This window comes from Phacochoerus africanus, chromosome 4 (assembly GCF_016906955.1).
Source record: "Phacochoerus africanus isolate WHEZ1 chromosome 4, ROS_Pafr_v1, whole genome shotgun sequence".
NCBI classification, from domain to species: Eukaryota; Metazoa; Chordata; class Mammalia; order Artiodactyla; family Suidae; genus Phacochoerus; species Phacochoerus africanus.
In genome coordinates this window covers 71,309,663-71,324,715 of record NC_062547.1, presented here as the reverse complement: position 1 = coordinate 71,324,715, position 15,053 = coordinate 71,309,663, and the positions used below count along the sequence as shown (strand labels likewise).

General features: G+C 54.6%; 1 protein-coding gene across 1 annotated transcript in view; it reads left to right on the top strand.

Moving 5' to 3' along the window:
- CERS4 (ceramide synthase 4) overlaps nucleotides 1–14,776 on the top strand; it is a 43,817-nt gene extending 29,041 nt beyond the window's left edge. Inside the window, exons 2-11 of the mRNA XM_047777244.1 lie at nucleotides 4,965–5,138; nucleotides 8,383–8,500; nucleotides 9,397–9,515; nucleotides 9,617–9,674; nucleotides 10,066–10,116; nucleotides 10,441–10,533; nucleotides 10,763–10,891; nucleotides 11,246–11,352; nucleotides 13,547–13,703; nucleotides 14,281–14,776. Coding sequence (XP_047633200.1) covers nucleotides 4,966–5,138; nucleotides 8,383–8,500; nucleotides 9,397–9,515; nucleotides 9,617–9,674; nucleotides 10,066–10,116; nucleotides 10,441–10,533; nucleotides 10,763–10,891; nucleotides 11,246–11,352; nucleotides 13,547–13,703; nucleotides 14,281–14,457 — 1,182 coding nt within the window. The 5' untranslated portion in view covers nucleotide 4,965 and the 3' untranslated portion in view covers nucleotides 14,458–14,776. The remainder of the gene's footprint in view (nucleotides 1–4,964; nucleotides 5,139–8,382; nucleotides 8,501–9,396; nucleotides 9,516–9,616; nucleotides 9,675–10,065; nucleotides 10,117–10,440; nucleotides 10,534–10,762; nucleotides 10,892–11,245; nucleotides 11,353–13,546; nucleotides 13,704–14,280) is intronic.
- The last annotated feature ends 277 nt before the right edge of the window (nucleotides 14,777–15,053 follow it).

The window sequence follows — 15,053 nt, the reverse complement described above, 5'->3', positions numbered from 1 at the left end:
TATGGATGATCACAGAATATTGAATAGTTTCCTGTGCTGTACAGCAGGACCTTGTTCTTTATCCTTTTTCTGTATCCTAGTTTGCATCTGCTAACCCCAAATGCCCACTCCATCCCTACCCTCCCCACCCTTCCCCCTTGGCAACCACAAGTCTGTATCTGTGAGTCTGTCTTATATGAATTCATTTGTGTCATATTTTAGCAGAATTGTAGGCTTTTGGGGGAGGGGCTTTTTTTTTTTTTTTTTTTTTTTTGCTTATGGAGATCCTGGGCCAGGAATCAGATTTGAGCTGCAGTTGTGACCTGCAGATCCTTAACCCACTGTGCCGGGCCAGGGATCGAACCCACATCCTCATGAATACTAGTTGGATTGTTACTGCTGAGCCACAATGGGAACTCTTTGTAGACTTTTTTTTTTTTTGTCTTTTGTCTTTTGTTGTTGTTGTTGCTATTTCTTGGGCCGCTCCCGCGGCATATGGAGGTTCCCAAGCTAGGGGTCGAATCGGAGCTGTAGCCTCCGGCCTACGCCAGAGCCACAGCAAAGCTGGATCTGAGCCGCGTCTGCAACCTACACCACAGCTCATGGCAACGCCGGATTGTTAACCCACTGAGCAGGGGCAGGGACCGAACCCACAACCTCATGGTTCCTAGTCGGATTCGTTAACCACTGCGCTACGACAGGAACTCCTCTTTGTAGACTTTTTAAAGGCAAACATTTTCATCTGCCCAAAGGACCTATAACAGAGGCACAACTTAGTGAATTTTCTCAGTGAGAATGGCACATCGATCAGGAGACAGAACCTTCCAGCCCCTGGCAACTCCTGGACCCTCAATCACTGCCTGCCCCTAAGAGCAGTCACTTTTCTTTCTTTCTTTCCTTCTTTCTTTCTTTCCTTCTTTCTTTCTTTTTTCTTTCTTCCTTCCTGTCTGTCTGTCTGCCCGTCCGTCCATCCTTCCTTCCTTTCTTTCTTTCCGTCTGTCTGTCTGTCCGTCTGTCCTCCCTCCCTCCCTCCCTCCCTCCTTTCTTTCTTTCTTTCTTTTCTTTCTTTCTTCTGACTGCATCCACAGCATATGGAAGTTCCCAGGCCAGGGATCAAATCTGAGCCTCAGCTGCAACCCAAGCTGCTGCAAAGGCAATGCCCTTAACCCACTGTGCCACAGTGGGAACTCCTCCAGCAGTCATTCTTTTGATGTATCAGTGTTGGGAGGGTGGTGCAGAATATTGCCCCCTTGAAGATGTCCACATCCTAGAGTTCCACTGCAATATGATTGGCTGCGTCTCTGCAGTGCCAGGATGCAGATTTGATCCCCAGCCTGGCACAGTGGGTTAAAGAATCAGGTTTTAACACAGCTGCGGTGTAGATTGTAAATTCATCTCAGATCTGATCCTTGGCCTGGGAACTCCATATGCTACCCCGCAGCCCCCCCCAAAAAAAATGTCTACCTCCTAATCCTGAACCTGGGACTAAGCTACCTCACGTGGCAAAGGGAAACTGAGAACTGAGGTTGCAGAGGAGATTAAGTTTGTTCATCAGCTGACTTTGAAATGAGGGGATGGTCCTGGCTTATCTGGGTGGGCCTCTATCCTGACCTCCAAAGCCATTTCCTGCACAGCCACCCACACCCCACAAATTGTCATCTTGCCTAGAACAAAACCAAGGGTCACAGAACCCCCAGACTCATAGGCCAAAGTGTAAAATGGTACAGCTGCCCCAGAGAGCAGTTTGGCAGTTGCTTATGAAGGAAAACATGCAGTAGGACCCAGCCATTCCATTTCTCGGGTCAGACTGAGGAGACAGGAAACTTCTGTCCACCCAACATTCAGACATGAATGTTTTTAACAGCTTTGCTCATAACTAACCAACACTGAGTACATCCACAAGGCCCCTGAACAAGCAGATGGTAACCAATTGCAATATATTCATTCAGTACCAATGATTCAGGAATAAAAAAGAAGCTAGTGATGTTGCAACAGCAAGGATGAATCTCGAAAGTATTACTCAAGTGAAAGAAGCCAGACACAAAGACGAGGTGTGTGATTCCACATGTGCAAAATTCTGCAAGAGTCAAAAGTAATCCAAGCTGAAATTCCCTAGGGGCTCAGCGGGTTAAGGATCTGGGGTTGTCACTGCTGTGGCAAGGGTTCGATCCCCGGCCTAGGAAATTCTGCATGCCACAGGCACACACACACAAAAGGTAATACATTATGGAAAAAAAAATTGGAGCAGAGGTTACCTTAGGATGATGGAGATGGATATTGACTGGGAAGGAGCTGGAGAGAGAACCTTCTGAGGGGACGGGAATGTTTGTGGCCAGAGGTCGGTTTACACAGGTGTGTGTGTTTGTCAGAACTCAACCACTGTACACAGAACATGAATGCATTTCGTTCTAGAAAATTTTACCTTGAGTAAGGAAAAAAAAATACAAAAAACCTAAAATCTCTGTAAGTCAATATTGGACTCTAGTTAATGATCTGCATGCTGAAATATTTGGGGGTGATGTGACTTGATGCCTGCTGCTCATTGTGAAATGCACCCAGAAGAGGGACTGGTGTGTGGACTGAGGGATGGATGATTTGATGAAGCAGTAGAGCAAAGTGTGAATGATAGAGTTTGGTGGTAGATATGTAGACATTCGCCATAAATTCTTTCAACCTTTCTGTAAGTTTGGAATTTTTCATCATAAAATGTGAGAGGAAATCACCCAAATTCTTCCCCAAGTCCCAGAAGCACCTGTATGACCTGCCCCGTCCCCTCCCCGCCCTCACCTCCTCCCTCTTTCCCCCTTGCTTTTTCTGCTTCAGCCACACAGGAATCCTTACAGATCCTCCAACACTCAGTTTTGCTCAGTTCTGCCTCAGGGTCTTTGCACCTGCTGCTTCTCTCTCTGAAAAGTCCTTCCCAGCTCCCTTCCCTCCACCACGACCCTCTTCTTCACAAATCCAGGCCCTTCTCACCTCTAGGTCTCAGCTCAGATGGTGTCTCCTTCCTTTTTTTTTTTTGCTTTTTAGGGCCACATCTGTGGCATATGGACGTTCCCAGGCTAGGGGTCTAATTGGAGCTATAGCTGCTGGCCACAGCCACGCCAGATCTGAGCCATGTCTGTGACCTACACCACAGCTCACGGCAATGCCAGATCCTTAACCCAACTGAGTGAGGCCAGGGATTGAATCTGCAACCTCATGGTTCCCAGTCAGATTCGTTTCTGCTGTGCCATGACGGGAACTCTGAGACTTTCCTTGATAAATCATGCCACCCTGTTTATTTTTTACCAGGCCTCATCACACTGTGTTATCTCATTTATTTATGAATCTATTTACAGCCAATAGGCTGTCTCCCCTGCTGGGCTGTGAGTTTTGTGGGGACAGGAATGTGTGCTTTGTTCCCTGCCGTGTCCCCAACACCCAGCCCCAGGCTGGCAGGTACAAGCCATTCAGAGAACATCTTGTTGATGGATGTCAGACAGGAAGATGGATGGATGGGTAGGTGGATGGATGGGTGGATGGATGGATGGACGGACAGACAACTAGATAGAGAGGTAATTGGATGGATGGTGGATGGATGGACTGAAGGACGAGTAGACAGCTGGATGGGTAGATTACAGGTGGGCAGGTAGGTGGCTGGCTGGGTGAACAGACAAATAGGTGGAGAGATGGGTGGATGAGTGGGTGGATGAACAGATAGATGGATGGGTGGATGGGTAGACAGGTGGATAGATAGATGTACAGGTGAGCAGGCAGATGGCTGGATAGATGAACAGACAAACAGGTGAATGGACAGATGGATGAGTAGATGAACAATGGGTGGGTGGGTGGACAGACAGGTAGATAGGTGGGTAGATGGATTACAGATGGGTGGAGGAATGGATGGGAAGATAGACAAGTGGGTGGATGGGTGGATGGATGGGTGAGCGGATAGATGGGTAGATGTACAAATAGGCAGGCAGATGACTGGATGGGTGAATAGATGAACAGGTAAATGGATGGGTGGATGAGTTGATGGACAATGGGTGGGTGGGCAGATATACAGATAGGTAGATGAATGGATGGATGGGAAGATGGACAGGTAGCTGGCTGGTTGGCTTTGTAGATGAACAAATGGATAGATAGTTGGGAATGGATGGATGGGTAGATGGCTGGATGGATAGATGTACAGATGGGCAGGCAAATGGATGGCTGGATGAACAAACAAGTGGATGGATGAATGGATGAGTAGATGGACAACAGGTGGGTGGATGCACAGATGAACAAATGAAAGAACAAACTTTCCAAGTAGGGACCAGTGTCGGGGTTTGGGCACTTGTCTTAAATCTTGGGAAAGGGAGAATATTTGGGCTCCTCAAGGAGGCTGGGCCCCACAGTGGCTCCCTGGCAGCTCTTGGTGGAAAGCTTCACTCCATTATCTGGCAACAACCTCAGTCACGTGGTAGGCTCTTGGGAGAGGGAGCAAGACAGCTGACACCACAAGGGGAGTCCATGTGTAGAAGGACATCCAGAGAGGGAACTGTGGTTTTGCTTAAATCCTTTATCTTTGGACTGTATCAGAGGCACCTTCCCACAACAGTAAAAACCATCCCAGACATTTGAGAACTCAAGTTCATGACCCCAATCAGCCATTCCATTGACTTCTGGCCACCTTTCTCATGTCTATAAAGTACAGAATAATAACTACTGTCATGAGTTATATTTAAGGGCCCGTAGGCACTGGCCTAAGCACACTGTGTGCCTCATCAGGCTGGGCTGAGAGGTGGGTATCACTGTCCCTGTTTTACGGATGAATTTGAGGTCTAGAGAAGTCAGGCCATTTGCCTGAGGACACACAGCCCAAGTCTGTCCTTACTACTGGCTGTAATAAACTCCAGGTTGCCAAGTGCTTTGGGGATAGGGGCAGGTTGCTGGGCCCTCCCTCTGCCCCCCCACTTGTTCTGCGTGCCAAGCTCTCCATTAACTGGACCCTGTGTCCATAGGATGTGGTCCAGCCTGAACGAGTGGCTATGGCAAGAAAGGTTCTGGCTACCACCCAACAACTCGTGGGCTGAACTGGAGGACCGGGATGGCCTGGTCTTCGCCCACCCCCAGGACATGCTCATGGCCTTGCCCCTGGCTCTGGCCCTGGTGGCTGTGCGCTATGTCTTCGAGAGGTGAGTGTCCCCTGTGCCCCAGCCGGTTGCCGCCCCTCATCAGCCTTGTGCCAGCCCCATCTGCGTGCTTTACCCTCGTGTGTTCCTTCTCCCATCCCACCTCCCAGTGGAGCCTGGCTTTGAGTCAAAGTGCTTTTCTGGCTCCATCCTGCCCCTAGCTGTCACCATCCACACGCTGATGGTCTCTGGTGTTTGGGAACATCGGCTCTCAGTGTGTGGGCATCTTCAGAAAATGAGTGGGGGCCCTGGAGGGGGTGTGCCTGCATTGCTGACCTGGGGTGGGTCCGCCGAGGTCCCTCAGCCAGGTAGTAAGTGAAGAAACTCCTGCCCACTCCCCTCTCCCTCTGTCCTGTCTGGGCACCCTCCCCCCGCCCGCCACCCCCTCTCCTCGCTCCTTCCAACCTTCCCTTCTGCTCTCCTTTGTAGCCAAAGGAAAGGGCATAGGCACTCCAGCCGCCCTCCTGGGGACCCCCTCCACTCACCCCCAGCCTCCTGCAGCCTTGCACCCGGCTGGACCTGGTTGCCAGACCCTATGGATTTTCAGTCATTTCTCATGGGACCCAGACGCTGCTGGTGATTCCGGAAAGATGATACCGCAATCCGGGTTCTTGTTCACGGCAGTCAAAGAATGAACGCCGTGAACACACAGGCAGCAAGCAAGCAGAGTCTATTAAAGGAAAGCAAATAGTTCCCAGGGCTGCCGGAAGTGGGGAGAAGAGCCCCCCTTCTCTATTGCCCTAGAGGGGTTTTTATTCCTTAAAGATGGGGGGGGGGGGGTACCAGCGTGGGATCCAGAAAGATGTGGTTTTCTCCCACTGGCCTTGCTCAGTTACCTATGTCAATCTTTGTCCAATAGGGTTTTAGGGGTGGAAATGTCCTGTAAATCTCACAGTTTCTTTGTCCTTTTCTTCCCGTAATCTGAGTCACAGGGGATTAGGGATTAGTGTCCATCTGAGCAGGTACACTCCCTACAGTAAACAAGGCCTGTGGGGATGTTACGCCCTGGAGCCCTTAAGACACAAATGTTCATCAGCAGCCATAGCAAAGAATGCATCGAAGTCCACGCTCCTACACTGACTACCTGAGTTAATATTCTGCCTCACCCGGGACTGGAATTCCTCCTCTCTCCCTGGCTGTCCATCTCCTGGGTCCCTTCCCTCTGTCCCAGGTGGTCCCAACTTTTCCTGCTTGACCAACCCTGTGGCCAGAGCTCCCAGGATGCCCTGCCAGGCCTTTTGCTGCTAGACTCCCCACTGCCCTCCCCCCGGGGTCTGCATCCCACCACCCCCACCCCAGCTCCCCCATCTGCCTGAGGGCCCCTCCCTTCCTCTACATCTCACTTGGAATTTCAGGTCCCCCGCCTTCTTTGTGACTCTATGGCCTTGGCACTCACTCCCCTGCAGTTCCTTCAAGGCTGGGTTCCTCCTCTCCCCCCCAGAGCCCTCCGGCCCCCACTTGGGAACCCTTCCTCTCTCCTGCCCTGACCACAGGGACATGGGAGCATTCTGCAACTTACTTTGTCTCTCCCGCTCATGAGGAGCTTCCTGGGGTCTGGGATCCCTGGACATGGACTGGACTTAGGGAACCCAGGGAAAGTCCACTGACGTTGTATTTGAGCTCCTGCTCTGTGTCAGCCTTTGCTCTAAGCAGTTTGGGGTGTCCTAACTCAGCCCTCACCGCCATCTCGTGAGGTGGTACTGTCATTGTTCCAATTTTACTGGAGAGGAAAGAAAGGCACAGAGAGGTCAAGTGACCTGCCAGAGGTCACACAGCGGGCTGGTCAGCTAGGTAGGATTGAGGCTTCATCTAAGGAATTCTGAAAAGCCCAACCCAGCCAGGCCTTGAATGGTGGGTCTGTTTTCCTGCAGATTTATCCCACGGCTCCAGCTGAGGTGGGAGTGTTAACTCCTTCCAAAGGTGTCCCTTGCCTTTCTAAAGGGCAGCAGTAAGGTTGGAAGTAGCTTTTTGTAGCTTTTTTTTTGTCCGTGGCTTGCAGTGGCTTGATGTCGGATCTCAGTTCCCCAGACCAGAGACTGAACCCTGGCTGCAGTGGTGAAAGCACTGAATCCTAACCACTAGACCACCAGGGAACACCTGGAAGTAGCTTTTCTGGAGTCAAACCAAGTTAGAGGTTTTCCCCATTAAGAGAAAGTGATTCCTGGGAGTTCCCTGATGGCCTAGCGGTTAAGGATCTCATGTTGTCACTGCTGCTGCGGAACAGGTTCCATCCCTGGCCCTGGAACTTCCACAAATCACAAGTGTGGCAAAAAAAAAGAAAGGGGGGGGGGGGAGATGGAGTTCCCATATGGCTCAGCTGTAATGAACCCAACTAATATCCTTGAGGACTTGGGTTTGATTCCTGGCATGAGCTGAAGTATAGGTTACAGACACAGCTTGGATCTGGCATTGCTGTGACTGTGCCATAGGCCAGCAGCTAGGGGTCCAGCTCTGATTGGACCCCTAGCCTGGGAACCTCCATATGCTGCAGGTGTGGCCCTAAAAAGCTGGAAAAAAAAAAAAAGAGAGAGAGAGAGAAAGTCAGCCAGTCACTCACTGTGTCACCTTGGGCATGTTTCTGACCTCTCTGAGCTTTGGATTGCCCATCATGACAATGGGGACAATAACAATAGGGTTGAGTGAACCAGCACGTGAGATGGATTTGGACACATGCTTGGTAGATCCTAAGTGTTCAATAAATGTCACTAGCGTCCCATTCCCACCCCCAAGCCACTCCTGCCACCCAACATTCTGGAATCAGTTACTTCCTGGGCAGCTCTGAGCCTCAGTTTCCCCAAATGAAAGCCGCTATTGGGATGGTGGACATCCAATTCAGTCCTGACCTCTGGTCTTGGGGGCCCCCTTGTGGACAATGTGGTAATTGATCAGGGTCAGGGCCCCCGGCTCTTCTAAATGTCCGTGTTGGCCAGAGGGTGGGTGGCCTGAGAGGGAGCAGACCTTCTGCCCGTGGGGAGCCCCGAGCCTGGTGGGGAACAGTCCAATACCCAGGCCACCATGAGCTAGGCAGTGAGGGGACTCTCACCCCTGGTTTGGGATTGAGTGAAGGGTACCACAAAAGCTGACCTTCATCCCCTGTCCTTTAGATCCATCCATCCAGATGCTTTTCTTAGCTTGGGCTCAGTCCAACAGCCAGGCTCCTCCCTCCAGGATCCCAAAATGTGACCTGGCCCCACTGAGCCTCAATTTCCCCACCTGGATTGACAGGCTCTGTCTCCCCCGCACCCAGATTCGTCGGTGTGCCCTTGAGCCGGCTGCTGGGCGTGCGGAACCAGAGGAAGCAGCCAGCGAAGCCCAACGCCACTCTGGAGAAACACTTCCTTAGTGGAGGGTGGAAACCCACGGAGGTGAGATCCCCTGGCCCCCTCTCCCATCCCCATCGGCCTGCTTGGCTGCCCCTAGGGCTGGTAGGTGGCACCCTGGTTAGGGACAGGGAAATCCCAGAGCACCCTCAGTGCCCCCATCCCCCCTACCCCACTAAATCCCCCATCAGCAGGCCCTGCTGCTCAATGGGCGGATCCTGGGACTGGAAGGGGTCGGGGGTAGGTTTCTTTCCTGTGCTGGGGAGGAGGCCTAACTGTTCTGGGCCTTCCCCCATCCAGAGGCAGTCCTGTGACCCTCTCTCTATTCCCATTCGGGGTGTAACTGGGCTGCCTCCTGGAGGGAGGCAGGGGCCCAGTAGGCTCCATCCCCTGGGCAGGGTGGGGCAAGGAGTTGGCAGCAGCTCTTGTAATCCTGCGATCCCCCTCATCCGTCTCCCTCTGCAGCTCAGGGTGGGAGGCAAGGTCTCCACCATCTGCCCTGGTGGAGGTGAGATCTGATGTTCCGGAGTGGGGGCAAGAAAACCTCTGTGGGAGGTTGCCCCCACCCCCAGTCCCTTTAATCCCAGTCCACATCAGTCTCCTGCCTGTCTGTGAGCAGGGCTGGGTTATTTTGGGGGGGGGGGGTTGTGGTGGCATGAAGAAATTCCCAGGCCGGGGATCAAACCCGCACCACAGCAGTAGCAATACTGAATCCCCAACCTGCTGAACCACCAGGGAACTCCCAGAACTGGGTTTTTCTAAGGCCTGTTTTGGGGGTCCCCACCCCATGAAACACACTACTCCCCCATCTCCATAGGTACACAACTGCACAGGCAAGGTCTGAGGCCCCAGGGGAGGGGGGAGCAGAGCTGGGTCCTGCCTGTCCTGGGACAGGGGCGGGAAGCCACCTCTGACCCTGGCGCCATCATCCCCTTCCCCAGCCCCAGATGAGCCTCCTGGCCACTCAGTGTGGCCTTACACTGCGGCAGACGCAACGCTGGTTTCAGAGGCGCCGGAACCAGGAACGGCCCTGCCTGACCAAGAAGTTCTGTGAGGCCAGGTAAGGGTTGGGGTGGGCCTGGGGTATGTGCGTGTGTGTGTAGGGGGGCGGGGTGTCTGCTCCTTTAGCAACTGCTTCATGGTCGTCCTCTCTGCCTGCAGCTGGAGGTTCACCTTCTATCTGTGTGCCTTCATTGGTGGAGTCTCAGTCCTGTACAATGTGAGTCTACCTGACTGTTCACCTGCCTGTCTACCTGTCCCACAAGCACCTACTATGTGCTGGGCCTGGACTGGAGTCGGGAGGGGGTGTGGGAGGTTGGGCTGAGGGAGAAACACATGCAAAAACACAAGAGAGGGTGAAGAGAACGTGGCCAGGTCTCAGTGAATGTCCATTCAATGGGTGCCTATTGAGGACCTACTGTGTGTCAGGGCTGGCAATTCTAAATAAGTCCCTGGTCTACACGGAGAGCAGAGCTATAACCAGGCAGAGAACAGATGGCTGAGTGCGAGCAGCACATCAAGGACCAGGGAGCCCCAAGGAGGCCCCAGACCTGGGGTGGGGGGGCTGGGTTCTAACCTTTGGGCAGCCTCAGACTTCCACATCTTTCCAGGAGTCATGGCTGTGGGCACCGGTAATGTGCTGGGAAAGTTACCCACAGCAGGTGAGTGGCAGGGGTGTTTGGAGGCTGGTGGGAGGACTAGGGTGGTCAGAGTTTCTGTGGAGAAACCAAAGCTGGACATCACAGCATAATTCCCCTCCAAGCCCTACTCCCTAGTTTTACCTCCCCTGGGGAATGGAGAGGGTCCCAGGAGTCAGGAGCTGCCACAAAACCACTGTCTTTGATTATCTCTAGGGATGGGGAGCTCATCCCTTCCTCACTCATTGGGATTCATGTGTCATGGGCTTGAGCAAATGGAAAGGGCCCTGCCCCACACCCCATGGGAGCCTCCACTCCCCACAGCTAACCTTGCATGCCCTGCCATAGCCCCTGAAGCCAGCCCTGTACCACTGGTACCTCCTGGAGCTGAGTTTCTACATCTCCCTGCTGATGACGCTGCCCTTTGACATCAAGCGCAAGGTGAGGCCAGGCCAAGAGTCTGGCGGAGAAAGTGGTGCCTTAGAGTGGTGTGACCCAGTCCCAGGTGGGGAGCGGTGGCCTCACCCCACACCATGAGACACTTGGTGCCTCAGCAGGAGGTGTGCAGTCCACAAGCCCAGCAACTCCCTGGGAGGGCCTGCTTCTAGTCCTGCTGGGTGGGACCTCTCTAACTACCCCGCCTCATCCCAGCTGTGACCATCTCCTGCAGGATTTCAAGGAGCAAGTGGCGCATCACGTCGTGACCATCACTCTGATCATGTTCTCCTATAGCACGAACCTACTGCGCATTGGCTCTCTGGTGCTGCTACTGCACGACTCCTCCGACTACCTGTTGGAGGTGGGCCAGCCCGGGTCGCTCCCTCCCAGCCGCCCGCTCCCTCTCACCTCCACCTCCTCCAGCTGCCCCCTGAGTTGAGGCCCCACCCCCTTTCAGTCTTGCTGGGAGGTGAGGCCACACCGCTGTCAGCCTTCCTGGGAGGCGAAGCTTCTCATACACACCTCACGCTTTACCTTTCTAGGCAATTTTGGGTATAAGATCCCACTCCAACTTACCTGGCCGAGCCCCGTGGCACCTTTCCCCTGGTGGGGGGGGAGGAGGCCCCGCCCTTCCCACCTGGTCCCTCCCCCCCACCCCGCCCCACCGCCCAGCCCCTACCCACCTGCGTCCATTGCTCTCTGCTGCCCTCTCCAGGCCTGTAAGTTGTTCAACTATACCCACTGGCGGCGTGTGTGCGATGCTCTCTTCATCATCTTCTCCTTGGTCTTCTTCTACACTCGCCTTGTGCTCTTCCCCACCCAGTGAGTCAGCCCTCCTGTTAGGGAGGCGGGAGGGTGCGACTGAGATCCTTGCCTCACCCTCGGTTCCCCAATCCAGGAAGCTGGGGTTGATGGCTGGGAGACTCCCGGGAGGAGGCAGGGAAGGGTATTCCTGGCACGGGAGCACAACACACCCAAAGGCCCAGAGGTGGGAGAAACAGAAGACTGGGCTTAGGAGTTCCCGTCGTGGCTCAGTGGTTGATGAACCAACTAGGAACCATGAAGTTGTGGGTTCAATCCCTGGCCTTTCTCAGTCTGTTAAGGATCCGGCGTTGCTGTGAGCTGTGGTGTAGGTTGCAGACTCGGCTCGGATTCTGCGTTGCTGTGGCTCTGGCGTAGGCCGGCGGCTACAGCTCCGACTAGACCCCTAGCCTGAGAACCTCCATGTGCCGCGGGAGCATCCCTAGAAAAGGCAAAAAGACAAAAAAAAAAAAAAAAGACTGGGCTTAGTCATCATTTCACCATGAACGTGGACTGGGAGACGGGATGGGACCCCAGCTCATCTAAAGTCTTTGCCCGGTAATGTGCCGAGCCTCTCCCACCAAGCAGAGGGAACAACGCGAAGGTTCCTGCTGGCAAGGACCTGACACTGGTGGATGGGGAAATATAATATATAAGGCAAACAAGCAGGCTCTAGAATATGTCGGGCAGTGATTGTGCTAAAGAGAAAACCTTGGGGGGAGTTCCCGTCGTGGCGCAGTGGTTAATGAATCCGACTAGGAACCATGAGGTTGCGGGTTCGGTCCCTGCCCTTGCTCAGTGGGTTAACGATCCGGCGTTGCCGTGAGCTGTGGTGTAGGTTGCAGACGCGGCTCGGATCCCGCGTTGCTGTGGCTCTGGCGTAGGCCGGTGGCTACAGCTCCGATTCAACCCCTAGCCTGGGAACCTCCATATGCCGTGGGAGTGGCCCAAGAAATAGCAACAACAACAACAAAAGAAAAAAAAAGAGAGAGAAAACCTTGGGAAGGTTGAATAGTTGGAATAAGGATGGTCAGAGAAGGCCTCACTGACAGCCTTGGTACCATGAGCCTGGAGGGAGGTGAGAGAGAAAACTCCTGATCATAGGGGAAGAGTGGTCCGGGGGAAGGAAGGCAAGTGCAAAGGTCCTGAGGCAGGACCACGTCCAGCATGTTGGAGGAACAGAGAAGGCCTGTGTGGCAGGGTCAGAGTGAGCAAGAGGGAGAGACGGAAAAGATGAGGGCAGAGAGATGATGAGACAGAGTTTGCAGGGCTTTATGGGCCTCTGGGAGAAGTTGGACTTTTATCCCAAGCCAGGTGGAGGCCCTGGAAGGTTGAGCAGAGGAGGGGTGGATCTCAGCACTCACATTCTCCCTCTGGTGGCTTCCAAGGGAATAGCTGGTGAGAGGTTGAAGCAGGAGCTGGAGGCCCAGGGCAGAAGCGACAGCACTGGTCCAGGTGGGCAGTGATGGGGCTCAACCAGAGCACGTGAGAGAAGTGGGTGGATGCCCTGAGAGTCGCGAGATGGGAATGGGCTCAGAGTTGCTGCTTGAAGATCAGGAGCTCAGCTCTGGCTGGGCTGGGTTTGAGGGGCCTGCAAACACCCCGCCTCCCCATGGAGAAGTGGACAAAGCAGTGGGCACCAGCCTGGTTCTGGAGAGAGACGTCAATGTCCAGTGTTGGCAGCCACGAGACCGGATGGGGTCACTGGGGACCGGGTGTGGCCAGAGAGGCCCAGTCCTGAGGCCCCCAGAAGTTTGCATGGGAGCCTGCAGAGGAGACCGAGAGGGAGCAGCCATGACGTGGGAGGATGACAGCGTGGGGTCCCTGAGGTCATTCGAGGAAAGAGCCAGCTGGGTGCCTGCTGCCTGAGCGAGGCAGGTGGGTCACTGCTGACCCTACAGCTGATCTGCATGAAGGGGGCGGGGCAGGGGGGCTAGAGGTGTCTGAGGAGAAAGTGTGAAAGGATCACCCAGGAAGAAACGGAGCCACTAAGCAGCCCCTGGGGGTTCACAGTCCTGTTCTATGAATTTACTAGAACCGGGTGATGGAGGTAGTGAAATGCCCAGCCGAAGAGCACAGGTATCAATTGGGTAACAGGAGGGGGGGGCATAGAAGTTTCTGGAGCAGGGAAAGTCATGCAAGGTAGAGATTCTGAGGGCTGGGGGCTACAGCAGCCAGCGAACCCCTGCCCCTCCCTCCTGCCCACCCACTGCAGGATCCTCTATACCACATACTACGAGTCCATTGCCCAGTCGGGCCCCTTCTTCGGCTACTACTTCTTCAATGCCCTTCTGATGCTGCTGCAGCTGCTGCACGTGTTCTGGTCTTGCCTCATCCTTCGCATGATCTACCACTTCATGAAGAAAGGCCAGGTATGGAGTTCCTGTTGCGGCTCAGCAGGTGAAGAACCCGACTAGGGAGTTCCCGTCATGGCACAGCAGAAATGAATCCGACCAGGCACCATGAGGTTGCGGGTTCGATCCCTGGCCTCGCTCAGTGGGTTAAGGATCCGGCGTTGCTGTGAGCTGTGGTATAGGTTGCAGAGGTGGCTTGTGTCTGGCGTGGCTGTGGCTGTGGCTGACAGCTGTGGGCTCCGATTAGACCCCGAGCCTGGGAACCTCACCTGACTAGTATCCATGAGGATGCAGGTCCCGTCGCCGGCCTTGCTCAGTGGGTTAAGGATCTGGCATTGCCATGAGCTGTGGTGTAGGTTGCAGAGGCGGCTGGGATCCTGCATTGGTGTGGCTGCAGTCTAGGCTGGCAGCTACAGCTCTGATTGGACTGCTAGCCTGGAAACTTCCATCTGCCACAGGTGCAGCCCTAAATAAAAGGGGTTAAAAAAAAGATAAGGCCAGGTAGGGCCCGGGCCGGGCGAGGGTTGGCTGGTGTGTGCCTCTCCGGAGCCCCCCAGTGCAGCCCCCCACCTCCCCCCTCCTCCCTGTTCCCCAGATGGAGAAGGACATTCGCAGTGACGTGGAGGAGTCCGACTCCAGTGATGGAGAGGTGGCCCAGGAGTGCCTGCCACTGAAGAATGGGGCAGCTCACCAGCCCGGAGCAGCCCCCACTGATGGCCCACGGATCCGGGCCACAGGGCAGTTGGCCAAGGGGCCCCCAGCAGCCACGTAGCTGGCCGAGGACTGGCCACCAGGGGCTGCCCCAGCTCCTGGCAGTTTGGCCTGGTGGGGCTGCTGGACCAGCGGCCCTGGGGCCAACTCTGGAGACAGGGAGGGCCCTGCTCCTCAGGGTATCGGGGAGAGGGCTGATGATCTGTCTCCACTCTCTTCCTTCTGCCCACCCTCCCTCTTTCCCTCAGGCAACTGGACAGCTGGGGGCAGCGGGCAGCCACAGGATGCTGCAGCCTGCCAGAGCCACCTCCAGGCTGCAGCCGGGGGACCGTGAAGAGCCCCAGGCTCAAAGGGGTACAATAAAACTTGAATGGAGCCACTTTCTCTGCCCGAGCGCTTGTGTCCCTGTCACAGCTCCTCACTCATCCCCAGAAGCCCCAAGGTGGCCAAGACTGACATACCTCACCGACAGGACACACTACCACCCGAAGACACATGCCCACCCAGGGGACCCAGACAGCAAGCAGCGCAAGGAGAACCACCTCAGTCAAGTTCCCAATTCCCAGCCAAGGCCTTCGCCAAGCCACCTCCTTCCACCCCAAGACAGCCCTCGACCACCCACTCCCAGACCCTGAGCAGAGATAAGACCAGGTGGAG